Source organism: Labrus bergylta, chromosome 4 (genome assembly GCF_963930695.1).
Source record: "Labrus bergylta chromosome 4, fLabBer1.1, whole genome shotgun sequence".
NCBI classification, from domain to species: Eukaryota; Metazoa; Chordata; class Actinopteri; order Labriformes; family Labridae; genus Labrus; species Labrus bergylta.
The window spans coordinates 4,798,512-4,817,086 of NC_089198.1; the positions used below are offsets into that span (position 1 = coordinate 4,798,512).

At 41.5% G+C, this 18,575-nt stretch overlaps 1 protein-coding gene across 5 annotated transcripts; it reads right to left on the minus strand.

The window, feature by feature from the left end:
* Window positions 1-3,509: 3,509 nt before the first annotated feature.
* Window positions 3,510-18,329, minus strand: LOC110003648 (GTPase IMAP family member 7-like). 5 transcript variants are annotated; one of them, XR_010666291.1, is made up of 5 exons: window positions 18,202-18,267; window positions 9,518-10,326; window positions 8,761-9,379; window positions 4,606-7,568; window positions 3,510-4,513 (listed from the first exon to the last, which is right to left on the minus strand). XR_010666291.1 is itself a non-coding variant. In XM_065953545.1 (2 exons), exons 1-2 carry the CDS (start codon window positions 18,215-18,217, stop codon window positions 6,409-6,411), a joined length of 1,176 nt encoding a protein of 391 aa, XP_065809617.1. In that variant the 5' UTR covers window positions 18,218-18,329; the 3' UTR covers window positions 3,510-6,408. The 5 variants fall into 5 exon arrangements, 1 of the variants encoding a protein (XP_065809617.1); XR_010666290.1 differs by lacking the exon at window positions 18,202-18,267 and having other exon boundaries at window positions 9,518-11,251; XR_010666289.1 differs by lacking the exons at window positions 8,761-9,379; window positions 9,518-10,326 and having other exon boundaries at window positions 18,202-18,329.
* Window positions 18,330-18,575: the final 246 nt, after the last annotated feature.

The window sequence follows — 18,575 nt, forward strand, 5'->3', positions numbered from 1 at the left end:
GTCTGTAGTTTTATTTGTGAACAAAGAGAGACATGAGACTAGAATTCAGGTTGATCAAGAGGATTCATTGAAGTCAAGAAGTCAAAGTCAACTTTATTGTCAATTTCAAAATATGCCAGACATACAGTGGAATTGAAATTGTGTTTGTCTCCGTCCCACGGTGCAATACAACCAAAATAAAGTAAAATAAGATAAAATAAAATAAGGTAAAGTAAGATAAACAATATTTACAGTAATAAATTCTAAATAGTGCAAAACAAAATGGTAAATAAAATAAAATTTAAAGAAAAAGTAAACTTGAAATGTGCAATAAATTACAAGTTTCACAGAGCAAAATAAAAAAACAGTTTTGATTTTTAATCGTATATATTTACTTTATAAAGTTGAAATTCATACCATAACATATTTTAGACTCTTTAATGTCAGAAGTAGATATGATAATGGGGACAGTAAGGGGTTAATAAATGATCCTCTATAATGAATATAATCAGTCCTCCTCGTTTCATCATTACAGTTGTTGATATTTGACTGATCAGTCTATTATCACACTGAGCTGTTACTGCTAATACTACACATACTTTTACCATTATTACTGACACTGTAGCTTTAAATCTATTTTATTCATTGTTGTTGTTGTTGCTCTGTTTGTCTCTCTCCTTCTTCCTGAATCTCCCTCTATCACACTTTCCAGCTTGGACACAGTGTCATCAGACGGCTGTTCATCATGAGTCTGGATCTGCTCGAGGTTTCTTCCTCTTGAAGGGGACATATTATGAAAAATCCACTTGGGTAACCTGAGTGTCTACCGACCCACAAAACGTGAAATAAACCCATCCAGTCCTTTGATTGTGGTCTGCATAAGTCTTAAAACACAGACAAAAATTCCCCGTTTCAAATTTGCTCTCCTTGTGACATCACAAGTTGGATTCAGGTAAAACAATACCCTCCCCTCATATCTCCACCCACACAGAGCGTTCTGAGAGAGCTGGTTTATACAGGGTCACAAACCTGCTCTGGGGCTTGATTCATGTTTTATTTTGACCAAAGCACAGCACAGATGGTGTCGTTAATGTTTAGAGAAATATCTTAGAATACGGTGAATGGAAAAGAAACTCTTGTATTTTCTTCAGGATCAGTGAAAGAATTCCTGGAGCTGCGTGTGAGACAAACCATAAAGGAGATGTGTCAGGAGACGTTGATGCTTTTGATGATCGTGACGACATATATGGATTTAATAAAATGTGCTTTGCCTCTGTGCACTTCCTGTCAGCACCTGTGTGTCCGATCGGACTTAAAGCCGTTCATTATCTCTTACTGACATTGTTTCCTCCTCTTGATGCTCGTTTGTGTTGTTCTTACTCCCTGATGTACGTCATTTCAACAAAAGTGTATTTCTACCAAAAGCATTTAGTTTCTTTTCTTTTCTTTTCTTTTTTAAATACAAAGTGTACTGGTTGTGTACTCACCATTGTGTTATGATGAACCAGGTATAAAAACTCACTTTTGGCACCAGCAGCCGTTTATTCTGATAATAACAGAAGAAAGATGAGCACGCTCACACAGACACTTTGGTGGTTAACAGCTCTAACATTCACACAGGGACAGGATAATGCAGACAGGACAAACATTTAACGTGTATATAAAATGTAGGTCTCTGTCACAGCCACTTCTTTGGTAGTAAGCTTCAGTATTTACTTAAACAGAGAGCAGAAAATCAAGCTAACTGTTGGTGAAGTCAGCTAAACCACGACAACAAATGATGAAGCTGAAACTCAGCTAGAAAAGCATAAAAACATGGAGAGTTGAAATAACTCAACTAAAACAAATCAATATCACCACAAAAGTCTTTGATAATTATTTTAAGAGGATCTCTGAAACATGGCACATTAATAAAACTTACTTTTACTCAGAAAAACTGACTTATTTCATCGTTTTTTAGCGGAGCTCTTAATAAGTCAACTCACCACGGAGAGTGTAACCTGGCAACAGGGCACGGGGCTCATCACGCATGTCTGCAGGGGCCCCAGCAGAGGGCGCTCATGGTACTCACAAGCTAAAAGCTCATGGTCACAAATACATTACTGACAGTATTAACACCAATAAAATAGTCAAATAAGAACAAATTATGGCAAATGAAGGCAAGTGGAATCATTAATGTAGATTATTCACTAAATGATCCCTCTGTTAACTACAGGCCACCGTAACAGGTGTGTTTATTCTGATCAGTTCTACTAACCATTGTGTTATTGCTCTAATATATGCTTCTAATAAATGGTAAAAATGTATTTCTCTGTCAACTTTTAAAAGCCTGTAACTAGTGTAGTAATTGCTTTTCCATTCACTTCTCTCCAGTTGACTCATTCACACTCAACAGATAGAGTCTATAACTGAGAGAGGGCTGTTTGTAAAACAGTGGTAATATTGCAAAATAACACTGGGCTGCAGATTCATGGTAGACTATTTATTAAAACCACATATTAGAACAATGACACAATGGTTAAAAGAATACACACAAGCTTTTTTTAACAGGGTTAATGTTTCCACTTTCAATGATTTACCATAATTTCTTCTTACTTTACTATTTTAATCATGTTAATACTGTCAGTAATGTATTTGTGACCATGAGCTTTCATTTCTATCTTCAGTTTTCTCTATGTTTGTTAGAAATTGTCTGTCTGAATGGGAAATGCTTTTTGCAGCTATGAAACCAGACAGTGACTTTCTCAGCAGAAACAGCGTCCTTGCTTGCAAGAATGTTAGTTTAACAAGCAGGGGCCGAATCCAGATGTTTTTCCCTGGCGCCCCAAATGCAGCGGTGAAATCAAATTGTGCACATACACGATCAATCAATCAGACATTATTTGTATGGCGCTAATTCATAATAAATGTGATCTCAAGACACTTCACAGAAAGAGCAGATTAAGACCTTACTCTTTGTTATATTTAGTTACAAAGACCCAACATTAATCCATCATGAGCACTAAGCAACATTTAGCAAAGTTACAGTGGAGAGGAAAAACTTATTTTAAGAGGCAGAAACCTCGAGCAGATCCAGACTCATGATGAACAGACGTCTGATGAAACTGTGTCCGGGTTGGAAAGTGGGATAGAGGGAGATTCAGGAAGAAGAGAGACAAACAGAGCAACAACAACAACAATGAATAAAATAGATTTAAAGCTACAGTGTCAGTAATAATGGTAAAAGTATGTGTAGTATTAGCAGTAACAGCTCAGTGTGACAATAGACTGATCGGTCAAATATTAACAACTCATCATAGAGGATCATTTATTAACCCCTTACTGTCCCCATTATCATATCTACTTCTGACATTAAAGAGTCTAAAATATGTTATGGTATGAATTTCAACTTTATAAAGTAAATATATACGATTAAAAAACAAAACTGTTTTTATTTCTTTGCTCTGTGAAACTTGTAATTTATTGAATCTTCTTGATCAACCTGAATTCTAGTCTCATGTCTCTCTTTGTTCACAAATAAAACTACAGACTCTGTTACAACATTTTATTAAAATGAAGCAAAAAAATCACATTAAAGCACATTTGGATGATGCAGTTTGCTTTACAAGTATTCAGAGAAAATTGAAGGACTTTTCTAACATAGAAGCCAACCTGAAACATCTGACACTGAAAACAAATCCTCTCAGCTGTGATTCAATCTTTCTTGAAAAGACGACTTTGATTACATGAAAGTACATTTGATTGTAAAAACATTGTTACAGACTTTAAAACTTTGATACTTAAGATCACAAGGAGATTAAAACCCATTTTGTATTATATATATATTTTTAATTCATTTGAAAATAAAAACCATTTAATGTCGATCTGCAGAGACCCTTTGTACCTTTAAGACAAAGCTCTTCATAGACACCTTGATGATGATGATGATGATGATGATGATGATGATGTTTAGGATGGTTTTGATTCTGATTCAAACTCTCATGAGCAGCTGTTGATGTTGTTGATGACGACATATTTACTTTACTTTTTTTAAAAGGTGCACTGCCTCTGGTCACTTCCTGTCATCACCTGTGTGTCCGATTTGACTTAAAGCTGTTTGTTTGCACTTGCCTGTCAGATAGGAAGCTGTGTGTGCTGCACTCCCATGGAGTAGGGCGCAGAGCAGAAGGGGAGCGCACACGAGCAAAAAGCAACGGTGCACATTGCTAGGTTACAGAAACATTAGTCGGGAAAATAGTTACTTTTTGGTGCACAGTGTGTTTGTACCTGTTCACTATTCAGTAGAAAACTCTGATCTTTAACTGAGGAGGAGGAGGAGCTGTTACGGTTTGTATTTAGACCCAAAAGCAGACACGGCAGCAAAACTGAAGGGTTTGAGGTTTTATTGCAGGGCTAGGTATCAGTGAATGGCTGACTGGCTGGCTGGTAGTGACGGCGTGGAGGAGTCTTATGGAGCTGGTTCCGTAGGCAGACAGGTAATTGGTTGAGTTGTCTGAGAGGAGAGCAGACTGGAGGAGATGACACCGGTGAAAATCTGGACAACAAGAGAGAAAATCTGTTAGGACTCACTGGAAAAACACTTGGAATAAACTCTAACAAATGTTAAGAGCAGCCGATCATAGCTACCACATCAGTAGACTCAATAATCTGGCAATGAGTCGAGTTGAACCCTGGGTCTTAGTCTGAGGCAGATAAGCAGATGAGTTGCAGGTGTGAGTGGTCACCAGGTGTTTGATTGAAGCCACGCCCTCCAGAGACACACACACACACACACACACACACACACACACACACACACACACACACACACACACACACACACACAGACAGACAGAGGGGGAGGGGACACAAGGGATACACAGAGAAACAGGATCACAGCCAGAGCCGTGACAGGAGCTAGCAGCACAGGAGGAGAGGGTGTGTGTTCATGAGATCCTCAGGGCACAACAGGATTTGGGAGAGTTTAGTCTCGTCCAGGAAATGCAGCTCTATGACGACCGCTTCACAAGCACGTTAACATTTCAGCTAATGCTGCTGTTTTAAACACAGCTGGTACGCCAAAACTGTCGGACAGGTCTTTACATAAGAGAGCTCTCTCTGGGACCCCGTTTGTTGTGATCTGATCTTCCCTCCTATTGAGAGGGGTCTGTCTGCAGGCTGCAAGAGAGGGGGGGAACGTGTACCTATCCAAATCTCAGCAGAGGACCACGTGAGATGTCTAAAACGATGATTTTGGCCGCCAAAGAAACACAGAAGTTGTGGGCAAAATTTTGGCTTGAGTACAGACACAAGAGTATTTTCCTTAGACAACTTATATTTAGTTAAATATACGTTAGTAATACCAGGGTTATTTCACTACCAGAGTTGATAAGCTTTCTTTTAAAGCAAACGATGTGGATTTTATTTAAACAATGTTTATTTTATTTATCTACCAACTGTTAAAAAAGGGTAATTTAAGAGCACGGAGATGATAGTTTAAATAAGTATCATATGTGACATGCAACTTTAAATATTCATAGAGAATTATGTCTCCTTACTGAAATTACTTGGGTTTATTACATACTTTCACAACTTTTATATTTTTGATGACATTTTGTGGATGAAAATAAAAATCGTCCTTTTTTTAATTTCCTCTCCGCTCCATCCAACCATCTGCATAGACGGGCTGCAGGGCTTCTTCTCTATACCTTGGAGGATACTACGGCTTTGGTTGGAGGCACTTATGTGAGTCATGTGTTTCAAAAATGTTCTTAGTTTATGTGTTTGAAATGATAACAATAGAAGGTGAACCAAAGTAAAGCGAGCCACACGGCCTCAGCAGGGTCAAACACCATTTAGAAGATTGTAGTGGGCAGAAGATACCGATGACACAGATCTCAAACTTTCAGAACTAAGAGAGCCATTTCAAGCTTCGTGCCCACATCCATCAGGCTCATGAATGGCTGATCCATTTGTTCATTTATTTTTAACACCACTCTTTTAACCTTTCATAACAATTGTCATGCTTTTAATACAGCCACTTGTATGTGTGTGTGTTCTTTTGTTTGTTTGTTTTGTTGTGCTGAGCTGTATGCACACTGATGCTTTTTTTACACAACTGAAGTTCCTAACAGATAAATAAAGATATTTGAAATTGGGTCTTGCAGACTGCAGACAGATACTATTGGTCCAACTGGCAAACAAGACCTTGTGCTGAGCTCAGCTCGGCCGAGTGCAGATACGCTCTTGTGCGGAGCTACACATAGACAATGAATGGGCTTGACAGCAGCGCGTAGCCCCCACCGCGTCCTGTCTGAAAGTCCCTTTAGTCTTTTAGTTTTGTGTTCAAAATATGTCTAAAAGAAAAGGCGAGAGTAATTTGAGAAACAACAGATCAGTTTCAAACACTGACATTATAATGTACATCAGGTCGGATACAATGAGCTGTAGTTATTTTTTAAATATCGCCACAGCCCCCGCAACCAACCTAGCCGCAGCAGCCCCCACAGCTGCAAGTCCACGACCAACCTTTGCGAGCACTGAAGAGCTCTTCTCTGCCTCTCTTCTAGCCTTCTCTTCCTGTTCTTCCTCCAGTGCTTTCATTTTCTCTTTTAGTTCTTTTTCCATCTCTTCCTTCGCTTCTTTTAATTCTTTCTCATGTTTTTCTTTTATTTCCCTCTCCAGTTCCTCCTTCAATTTGCACTTTTGCTCTTCTTTCTCTTTCTGGATTCGCTGTTTCTCCTTCTTAGTGTCTTCCTCTGCTTCCTTTAGTTCTTTCTCATGTTTTTCTTTTATTTTCCTCTTTAGTTCCTCCTCTTTGCACTTTTGCTTTTCAGTCTCTTTCAGGATTCGCTGTTTCTCCTTCTCCGCGTCTTCCTTTGCTTCCTTTATCCTTTGCTCAAATTTTTCCACTATTTTCCTCATTAGTTCCTTCCTCTCTTTCCTCATTTCCTCTTCTTTCTCTTTCAGGATTCTCTGTTTCTCCTCTTCAATCGCCCTCTCTGCCTCCTGAAACATCTCAGTGGTGTAATGGTTTCCTGTGTTCTTTTCTGTTATTTTTCTGATCTTGTTGAGGAGCTCTCTGGTCTGAGAACTATCAGACAGCTTGTTATCAAAGACGTGGTACTGGTCGTTACATTTGGCCACAAGCTTCTGCAGGTCTTTGCTTTCCTTCAAGAACTCCTCGATAGTCCCACTGAGCTGGTCACCATGGGTAAAGAGAACCATGCTGTATTTGTCTGCTGACTTTCCAAAGATTTTCTGAATCTTCTCCACCGTCTTCTTTTCTTCTTCTGTGATTCGGCCCAGTTTGATGATAATCAGAAAGATATGTGGTCCAGGACAAGCATAAGCCATACACTGGGAGATATTTTTACGTGTCGTCTCTTCATCTGTATTGGTGTCAAACAGACCTGGAGTGTCGATGACAGAAACCTTCTGTCTATCCAGCTCACCATACGACTTAGCGCAGTCTGTGGTCACAGATTCAGGGGAGAAAACAGATTTAAAGCAGTTGTGTCCCAGGATGGTGTTTCCTGCTGCACTCTTCCCAGCTCCGGTCTTCCCCACCATCACGATCCGGATCTCTTCATTGTTGTACATGGTTGTTTCTGATTTGATGGGAAAGAAAAGAAAGAACAACTTTGATTATCCAAACCTGATCTTATACAATTATCCCGTTATTTTTGTTTTGTTTTTTTGAACAACCAGATTTTAGATTCATGAAAAACTCATCTGATAACTTTAATCCTGTTGGATTAACTTTGAACAAACGGGCCCAGAGGATATTGTCTAGCTAGCTCTAAATGATTATTTTATTATTTCTACTGAAAATTAGTTAACACTTTTTGTTTAACTTTACAAACTTTACAAACTAACTCAACAGAGCAGCAACACACAGGATCTTCTAAATGTTTCAGGGTCACACTTTAAACCTAAAAAAAGGAAATGTTCCAAATTAAAATGCAAAGAAAGCTACTAGGGGTTTGTAGCATCGGTAACACTTTAAATTAAGGTCACAATAATCACCATTAGCCAGTTGCTTATTAGCATGTTCATTAGTAGCATAGGGGAGAGTGGGGTAAGTTGTGCCAATTTTTACTTAAAAGTGCCTTTAAAGCAAGGGGATTACAGTAATGCCTCCAACTAAAATATGTACATTTAAGTTTAAGATGCTGTGCATCCCTGGGAACAATCACTTTGGATATTAAATAAACTGTTTGAGAAATATAGCTGGTTTTGTGGCACAACTTGCCCCCAGTGCGGGGTAAGTTGTGCCATTAGAGAGAATACACTGGGGTAAATTGTGCCATTGATAATTTAAGTAAAACAGATCATTTTAATCTCACAAACGATAATGCTATAAAAAAGCAAGACAAATTCAATACAAAATTACTTATTTAACGTTTATTTAAAGTTTTAACAACATCAGACATACTCATAGTATGAACACATACTCAGAACAAAATACAAATTCCAAAATGAGCACCTAAGCATCTGCAAATCATCTGCATCTGAATCTCTTCACAGATTCAGCCTACTACTGAACATCCCACTTGACAATGCTGCAGGGGAATGTGAACTTATGCTCCCTTCTGGCTGTACCACCAAGTTTCTGTGGTGTGGATAGTTTCTTGAGCATATCACCCCTAGGGATGACTACTTCACCATTCTCTCTAAATGTGAAGATGGGCTTTCCATCAACAGACCTCTTACAACTTTCCTTCAGAAACTTTGCACTGATCTCGTCACCTCCAACATTCTCTACCAATCCAACATAGTTATAGGATTTTGATTTCTTACCTGCAAACTTCACAATGACAAAGTCACCAGCAGACAGATCCTTGTCACCATCATCATCATCACTCTGGATATCTGAACTCTCAAAATCAGTGGCATCGCTAAATGGAATCGGAAAGTCACTCTCTTCTGAGCTACTGGAGAGCACTTTCTTCTTGGGTTTGGTTGGTTTTCACCCTTTCAGAGCCCCCTTCTTATTTCCACTCCTTTTCTTCTGCCGTGTGTCTTCTCCAGGCCATCTTCTGCCTCATCATCGGTGGTGGAGCTTTCTTCCGAGCTACTGTACACAACCGTTTCCTTCTTGGTTTTGGTTTGATTTGCAGCTTTCAGAGCCCTTTTCTTCTCTCTTTCATTCTTTTCTTTTCCTGTTCAGCCTTTTTATCTTCTTATCTTCTTATCTCCTTTTTAGCCTTCTCCAACTCCATCTTCTCAGGTGTGTCGGTCACGATTCTTGTTTTCACTTTCTTTCTTACAATTCTGTTCTTTCTTTCTGTGGCTTTTGGCAAGGGAACAATGACTTCTGGAAACACATAACCCAAGTGAGCAGAAGAACCAGATTTGTCACTTGATGAATGCTCGGGATTTGGCAGAGTGGCAGGTGGCTCTCCTGGGTCTGGACCTGCTTCAAGGAAAGGAAAGGAACTTTTATTGTCATTGAACACAGGGAACAACAAGATTGCGTGGTCAGATGGAGGGTAAGCCTGAGCCACGCCACTATGCGCACCGCCACTATTGGCCTACCAGACTTTTTTTAAAATACCTGTGACATGTGTTGGCTCATGCGATGGTCCAGGCAGGTGAGCAGCTGCACTGGTGGAGGGCTCTTCTCCAGGCAGGTCAGCAGTGGCACTGGGTTCATCTTCTGGATTTGCCCTGTCTGTCACCATTGATGGTGCATAGTCTTCTTCCGGGAAGATGTCCCTGTTGAAAGGGTATATGCCCGTTGCTCTGAAACCTGAGGTTATGTTTGTTGGTGACATTGCAGAGAGGAACGCTTGCTTCACAAGTTCCGGGACCTCGTAGATCGATACGGTTCGCCCAGGATGTGATCACATCTACCCATCCATCGCTCGGTTATAGTAGGTTTTGAGTGGTCCATAGACAGTTTTGTCTAATGGTTGCAAGCGGTGTGAGGTGTGAGGTGTGAGGTGGCAGGGTGAGCATAATGACCCCATTCTCTTTAGCAATTGTCACTGACTTGAGTGAGATGTGAGACTCATGGTTGTCCAGAATGAGCAGGACTGGGTGATCGGTGGAGCAGTTGGTGTGGCGGATGACGTGCTCCAGGAAGATGAGGAAGGCATCTTCATCCATCCAGACTTTGTACAATGACCAATGGAACCTGCTGGTGATGCGTTCATAAGGCTGTCCTTGAAAAAGAACATGGGTGGGACTGCATTTCCAGTGGCGTTTATTGCACAGGCCACAGTGACAAGCTCTCCTCTTTCAGCAGATGTTACTGAACCCACTTGTTTCTTCCCTTTCTCTCTGACAACCTGCTTGGGTGTCTACACTGTCATCACACCAGTTTCATCCATGTTGTACATCATGTGTGGAGGGAAGCTGTACCTGAAATGAGATAAAAGGTAGTGCTGATGATCAGAGAAGTTTAAAGCAGTTTTAACATACTTGGCATGATGGATTTTGGTCTAAAATTAAGAATGTCAGAATACAATGAAAGTAAGAATACAATGTACAATAACAATAAAATACAATAAAGTAATATATAGTAAATAATCATAAGTTAAGTTGTGCCACTTGCACAAATTAACCCAACCATTATTTTGAAAAAATGTATCCCCCAGCTGCTTTGAGCTAGCATCATGCTAACTGTATAGACTCATGGTGTAGCTTACTAAAGCACTTAAACATGTGTGAACTGTTTTCAAAGTTGTATATAATTGTTCAAACACAGCAATCAAAAAACCTTGATCATAGAAATTTTACTTTGGAGGGCAAAAACATTTTTTGGGAACTTATATGTGCTTACCTCTCAAGCCATGTGTCTCCCTTCTTTGCAGGATGAGTGAAATGGATGCCTCTTCAAAAATATGTGGTCACATGACCAACTTCTTCTATGGTTTTCTAGATAACAGGGGTGGCACTACTTGCCCCTTGGCACAAGTTACCCCACTCTCCCCTACTGGCTGTCGTCATTGAGAGCTTTATAGTCGAGCCCGATCAATAAATCTGTCAGCCGATCGGTACTAATTTTATCTCTGATATGCTGATATAACTAGGTTTATTCAATTTAAGTTCATTATTTATTTTTATATTGTTTTTTAATAATTGTTTATTTCCATAAATGCTTTTGTTCAACTGTAAAAAAAAGAAAACTTGTCTTCATTATAAATCTTTATGACAAGTGTTTTATAACCGCTCAATGCAATAATGTGTGCATATCTATTTCTATCCATAAAGATTGAAGATACATATAAGAAAGATATCGACATAATAATAATAATAATAATAGTGCATTTTATTTATAAGCGCTTTTAAAAACTTAAAGACACTTGGTTAAAACATAAAGAATAGCACAGAAGGACAGACTAACGGACATTGCAGCATTACACACAAATCATAAAGATAACAACAATAAAGATAACAACATAAAGGTAAACAACAGAAAACAGAAAATACATCACAATCGTACATTAAAAGCTTGTTTAAAGAGGTGAGTTTTGATAAGTGATTTGAAAGTAGGAGGGTCGGTGCAGTGTTGAATGTGTGTGGGGAGTGAGTTCCAGAGGGAGGGGGGGCAGCTATGGAGAAGGCTCTGTCCCCCCAGGTTCGGTGCTTGGTTCTAAGAGGGGGAGATAGGAGGTTGGCTTTTGAAGAACGGAGGCTGCGTGCACGAGTGTGAGGGTGAAGGAGAGCCGTGAGGTAGGAGGGGGCCTGGTGGTTAAGGGCTTTATGTGTGAGGACAAGGATTTTGAATTGGATACGGTAAGGGACAGGGAGCCAGTGGAGATTTTGCAGGACAGGGGTGATGTGTTCGCGTATTCGGGTGTGGGTAAGGAGAGCAGCAGAGTTTTGGATGTATTGAAGTTTATTAAGGACTTTGGATGATGTGCCGTAATGGATGCTGTTGCAATAGTCGAGTCTGGATGTGATGAATGCATGGATTAGTGTTTCAGCGGCAGAAAATGAGAGTAATGGACGGAGGTGGGCTATATTTTTAAGGTGAAAGAAGGCGGTTCTTGTGAGCTGGGTGACGTGGTGATCAAAGGAGAGCTGGCTGTCAAAGATGACTCCAAGATTGCGGATATGAGGGGAGGGGGAGAGAGTGGAGTTGTCTATTGTGAAGGAGAAGTTGTGAATGGAAGTGGTGAGGGATTTAGGGCCGATGATTATTATGTCCGATTTTGTGTAGTTAAGAGAGAGGAAATTGGTGTGCATCCATGTTTTTATTTCATTGAGGCAGTTCATTAGGGTAGAGCAGGTTTCAGTGGTGATTGAATTGGTGGAGATGTAGAGCTGGATGTCATCAGCATAACAGTGGAAATGGAGACCATGCTGGCGGATATTTTAACCAGGAAAGAGCAGTGCCAATGATGTTGAGTGAGTGCTCTAAGCGGGATAAAAGAATACTGTGGCTGATGGTGTCAAAGGCTGCAGTGAGATCAAGGAGGATGAGGATGTTGAGGAGGCCAGAGTCTGAGGAGAGGAGGCGGTCGTTGGTGACTTTGAGGAAAGCTGTTTCTGTGCTGTGCTGGGAACGGAAGCCGGACTGGAATGGGTCAAATAGGTTATTGGAGGAGAGGTGGCATTTGATCTGGGAGGCGACAACACGTTCCAGTATTTTTGAGAGGAAGGGGAGGTTGGAGATGGGGCGGAAGTTGCAAATGCTGTCCGTATTGAGTCCAGGTTTCTTGAGGATAGGGGTGACGGCTGCCAGTTTGAGAGTTTTGGGTACTGAACCAGAGCAGAGGGAGGAGTTGATGATTGAGGTTATGAGTGGCGCGATGGCTGGGAGACAGTTTTTGACGAGACTGGATGGGATGGGGTCGAGAGTACTGGTGGAGGACTTCATGCTAGAGGTGATGATGGATAGTTCATTTGGGAAAACGGGAGAACTGAGACAGAGGTTGGGTGATGAGGCGAGGGGATGCGGGTAGGGGTGAAGAGGGGACAGTGAGAGTGTTGAAGCTGCTGTAAATGGTGTCAATTTTTGATTGAAAGAATTAAAGAAAAGCATTGCATTTATCAGCTGTGAAGGAGGGAGAGGTGTTGTCACTGGGTTTGAGGAGTTTGTTTATTGTAGAGAAGAGAGCCTTGGGGTTGGATGAGCCTGAGTGGATGAGGTGTGAGTAATAGGTGGACCGGGCTGCGCTGAGAGCTTCCATGTATTGTTTGAGGTAGTCAGAGTATGATTGGAAGTGAACTTTTAAACCGGTTTTCTTGTGGAGTCTTTCAAGCTGGCGTTTACGGGTTTTCATTTTATGGAGTTCGGGAGTGTACCAGGTTGCAGAGTGTGTGAATGAGACAGTTTTAGTTTTGATGGGACAGAAGGAGAGTGTGTTGTTATAGTAGGTGATGAGTTCAGAGGGGTTATTAAATTGGGGGGGAAGGGAGGAAGAGATTTTGCTGGAAATAGAGGCTGAGAGAGCTGAGGGGTCGACTGATTTTATGTTTCTGAAGGAGATCTTTCGTTTTTGTTTTGGAGTGGGAAGAGGGAAGAGGGATGAGAATGTCCATGTTTATAGCCAGATGGTCGGAGATGTTGAAGTTGAGACTTGACAGTTGATGGATTGTGAGACCAGTGGAGCAGACCAAGTCCAGAATGTGGCTGCGGCTGTGAGTGGGGAAGTTGACATGCTGTGTGAAGTTGAGGCAGTGAAGAAGGTCCAGGGATTCTTTGGCAGTTTTACATTGAGTGTCGTTGACATGGAAGTTAAAATCCCCAAGGAGCAGAACAGAAGTTGAGATGGAGCAGAGTTGGGTCAGAAAGTCATGAAAATCACTGAAAAAAGAAGGGTTTGGTTTGGGGGGGGGCGATAGATTACAGCAGTGACTAGGGGAGTGGGACTAAAGAGTTTGAAAGCAATGTGTTCAAATGAGTCAAATGCAGGGATGGGAATGGTGGTAGTTTTAATGTCCTTCCTGTAAACGGCTGCAACACCACCACCCCGTCCATCGGGGCAGGGTTTGTCCATGTATGTGTATCCTGTGGGTGTGGTTTGGTTTAGTGAGAAATAGTCCAAGGGTTTTTGCCAGGTTTCGGTGAGACATAGGAAGTGCAGGTTGGTGTCGGTTATGAAGTCATGGAGAATGAGGCTTTTATTGTTGAGGGAGTGAGTATTCAGCAAGGCCAGTTTCAGGTTATGATGTGGTGTTATACGGAGTGAAGGGTGAGGGAGTGGCTGACAGGGGATGGTTGACAAATTTGAAAAATTGACAGATTTAATGATTTTGTTTTTGTTTGGATGCCTTCTTGTAATGAGAGTTTCTATTGCAGATAATGTCAGTGAATGTGGGAACGAGGGATGAGGCCAGTGGGGGGAGCTGTTGATCACAGAGAGAGCTGGGAGGATGGAGGAGCAGACCTTTGGACGGTAGGGTGGGCTGGTGGGGGAAACAGTTGGGTGTGCTGGAACCATAGAGAAAGATTGGGAATCGGCTGTATTGATGTCGTCATTTAGTCAGTTGCATGGCGTGTACTGTACTGTGTGTTGGATGTTTGTAGTGAGGAGGTGTGAGCCGGCTTTGTTTGGGTGAAGTCCGTCAGCTTTAAAAAGAGAGTAGCGGTTCCAGAGCAGATTGAAATTGTCAATGAAGGCCACATCGTGAGCCCTGCAGGTGGACTGCAGCCAGTGGTGGAGGTAGAGGGTTCTGCTGAAACGAGCGGCGTTGGACAGAGGCGCAGTGGGTCTGGAGATGAAAATGGATTTACCAGTTTGTATTAAGAGCTTGAAAAGTTGGTTGAAGTGCTCTTTGGTCAGTTCAGACTGTTGTCGAGAGGTGTCGTTTGTGCCCACATTTATGATAAGGCGAGTGATGGTGGTGGGAAGAGAGGGCAAAGTCTTCTGGAGCCTTTCTAAAATGACGGGGACAGTAGCACCAGGGAGGCAGAGAGTGGTGGCATTGAAAAACCGTACATTCCTTATTATGGAGTCGCCGATTATCAGAGTGGTAGGTGAGAAAAGTGGACGAGGGGGTGAAGCCTGAGTGCCGACAGTGCAAACCCGTGCGTGTCTGGTGACGTCAGGGCAGAGTGGACTCACCGGCTGAGGAGGCGCGGTCAGGGCAGGCGAACGCTCCGGTGAAGGGGACCGTTCCAGCTGAGTGCGGGGGAGTCCACCAGAGCGTCTGTTTACAGCTTCCACCAGCAGCCTTCTGCTATGGGAGGAGAGCTTCCCCCATTGTTGGCTTTGTTGTCCTACGGAGACAGCAGCAGGAGCGGCAACAGGTGAAGATGACGCCGCAGAGGATGGAGAGGAGAGTGCCAGAACAGGTGGAGAAGAGGCAGAGGTAGCATCGTCTTTTACAGAGGATGTGGAAGGAGCCGTGATGTTCGGAGAAAATGAGGCAGCGGCAGTGACGGTTGCATCAGAGGCAGGCTTAGCAGACTCAGGTGTGCAGCTGACAGGATCGGTGGGGGCTCGGACAGACACCGAAGAGGTCCCATTAACCTCACCCGGATCATCGTCCTGCAGTGCCGAGTAATGATTTGTGAGGAGAAGCGGTGGGGGAGACCCAGATAGTCTCCCACTGCATTTTCCACTGCTCACCAAAACCTCGGCCCAGGACTCCCGAGGGTTTGGGGTCGAGCAGGAGGAGTGTCGGGGCCGTAAAGGATCCCACAGCAAGGTATCTGAGATATCGGAGTGCATAGCCGTGATCCTCTTAGACTGAGAGGCTGCCAAGTCGATGTAGCTGGAAAGCATCAGGTCCTTCTTCTGAAGCCCCTCTGAAAGCCTGCGGATATTCTCTTGAAGGTTGGTAACCTCTCCTCTAGTGCGTGAGAGTGTCAGGCAGCCTTCACAACAAACAATGTCCATGTTGTCGGGAGGGGAGATGTTAGCAGCCCTGCTAGCGAGTTGGATCCGATGCTAAAAACAATTAGCCGGTGCTAGCGGCCGTAGGCTACCGTTTGATTGTCACTAGTATGTTCAAAGTATAACTTGTGTCAAAAGAAGACAAAAAGAACGCCGATTTGTCCGCGGTGGTCGCTGGCAGGCAACAAGCGGCAGGCAACGAGCGGCAGGCAACGAGTGGAACTTGTGAAACTTCTGAAAGATATGATATATCGGAAATGTTTTCTCCCTAAAAACGATATCGGCATCTTCCCCAAAAATACATATCAGTCAGGCTCTACTTTTTAGTACCTTACTCTATATGACCATAACTCATAGCTACAAGGCCATTAACTAAGAGTTTGCCCTCAGTACCCTCCTAAATACTGCTGATTAAGAGAACGTTAAGAAGTTGAATCAGAATCACATTCACCTTTATTGGCCAGGTATGTTTACACACACAAGGAATTTAACTGGTGAACTTTGCTCTCTATGTACAAGTATAACATTAAATATCAACAATAAACACAATAAGCAAAGACTGTTCTGCCCTTTCTGCACGTTCCAATGTACAGGATTTGACAGCCAGATAACACTGAAACAAAAGTCCTCCAATAAAAACACAAAGCTTGTCTTTTCTTGATTTTACATGAGTTCCTTCCATTTTGTTTTGTTTTTGTAAAACTGCAATATTACAAAGAGAATAACAATATTTCAGTACAGATAACAAGTATACATTTACAAAGTATAAGCATTGCTATCTAAATTCAAGCAAGCACAGAAATGCATAAAAATGCTAATTCAACACAAAGCTACATGCTATCATAACCATGAGGAAAACAGTTAGCCACTACATTTAGCATTAGCTAAGAGCACATGAAAGACAAAAACAACTAAAAGTTTCTGACTTGAATTTTGTGTTCATATCTCAACATTTTTATAATGAACTGAACATAAAACTTACAGACAAATGGTCTCCAAGGCAGAAGCGTAACAGAAAACCATTCAGCAGCAACATGCATCCTCTGTCTCTCTCTGTCCTTCTTACTGCAGCATGTGACTTAATGAACTAACTACCCACAATGACCAATAGATGGCAGTATAAACCATGAACTAATGTCAAAATGTTTCTAATCTTTTAAATCTAACTTTTTATGACCACTTTTATTGACTAACATTTTTAACTTAATTCAAATTACTGACTTCAAAATAAAGGCAGCACAAAGACTAATATGTACAAGGCTAAATAAGAAACAGTTCAGTTGTGAGTAGTGCAAAAAGGCTGAAGTGACATGATAATAAAAAATGCAGTTATGTGACAGATGGGTTCATTTACATGAGGTAGAGTTTTACAGTATTTACATGATAAGTGTGCGTAGATCGATAATTTAAATTAAATGATATATATGTATATGTACATTCACAGTGACAGGTCTGACACTCTGTGACTGTTTAGCATTCATCAGAGTCACAGCCTGGGGGAAGAATCTGTAACGCCTACCGGAGGGGAGGAGTTTGAAAAGTTTGTGTCCGGGGTGTGAGGAGTCTGCTACCTGCCCGTTTCCCAGCCCGGGACCGGATAAGTCCTGGATGGGGGGCAGGTCGACACCAATGATTTTTTCTGCAGTCCTGATCATCTGTTGCAGTCTGTATCTGTTCGGTTTGGTTGCAGATCCAAACCAGACAGTGATGGAGGTGCACAGAACAGACTGGATTATGGATGTGTAGAACATGATCAGCAGCTTCTGGGGCAGGTTGAACTTCCTGAGCTTGTACGTGAAATATGACCTCAATATACTTTTTCTCACTTCTACCTTATAAGGGCATACTAAGCAACGCATATCAAGATCAGAATTCCTGTTCAACAACTTCTTAACTTTCTCTCAATAAGCAGTAATTAGGAGGGTATTTGGAAAACCACTTAAGTTACACCTACACACTAAATTCTGTTATAATTTAAAAGCCAAACATAATTTGTGCCAGTGTATGAAGTCTTGAAAACCCCAACAGATACAAGGTTTAAGCTACTTACTAATAAAGCAGCTTTCTGTGATTACTGGTGTTATGATCATTGTGATAACAGCTGGGTGGAGTGAGGGCTAGTGTACGGATTCACGGATTCCTTTTATTTAAATACAGATATTTATTAAATGTGAATAATATTGGTATTTAACAATTAAATTTGACACTGACTCTGTGCTATTTGGTTATTGTTGACTGAGGGAACCCATCCAGGGTGGTGTCCCGTTGTTATTAATTCAGATGAATAATTTTGGTAAGTAATATTAATACAAATTATTAATATTAATTTAATAGCGAAGTTGACTACATTAAAACCCAAACATAGTTTGTGCCCACGTATGAGGTCTTCAAAACGCCAACAGATACAAGGTGTATGTTACCTTATAAATTAGATGTACTGACTTACCTTTACTGACAGCCATATTTGGGTGTTGGAGAGAGTAGCTGGTGTGTTTCTAAGCTGAAGAAGAAAAGTTTTTAGTCTGTCAGTGGAAACACTTCCTTATACCTGCACAGAGCCTCATCCTGTTCACCCCTCCCAGCAGCATTTACAAGAAGTGACTACGTTTCGAGGAGGTGAAACCAAACTGCCTTAGCCCTCCCCTTATTGGACATGACAACATGATCTTATGTGAAGATAGACACAAACGTTTAATAAACAGATAGTAAAATATCATATGATATTATGTCCATGAATAGTTATGACAAGCCTTACTAATCACTCTAGGGGGGGGGGGGGTGTCAGTCAGACATGTAGTGGAAAAATACTGTGCTTACTTA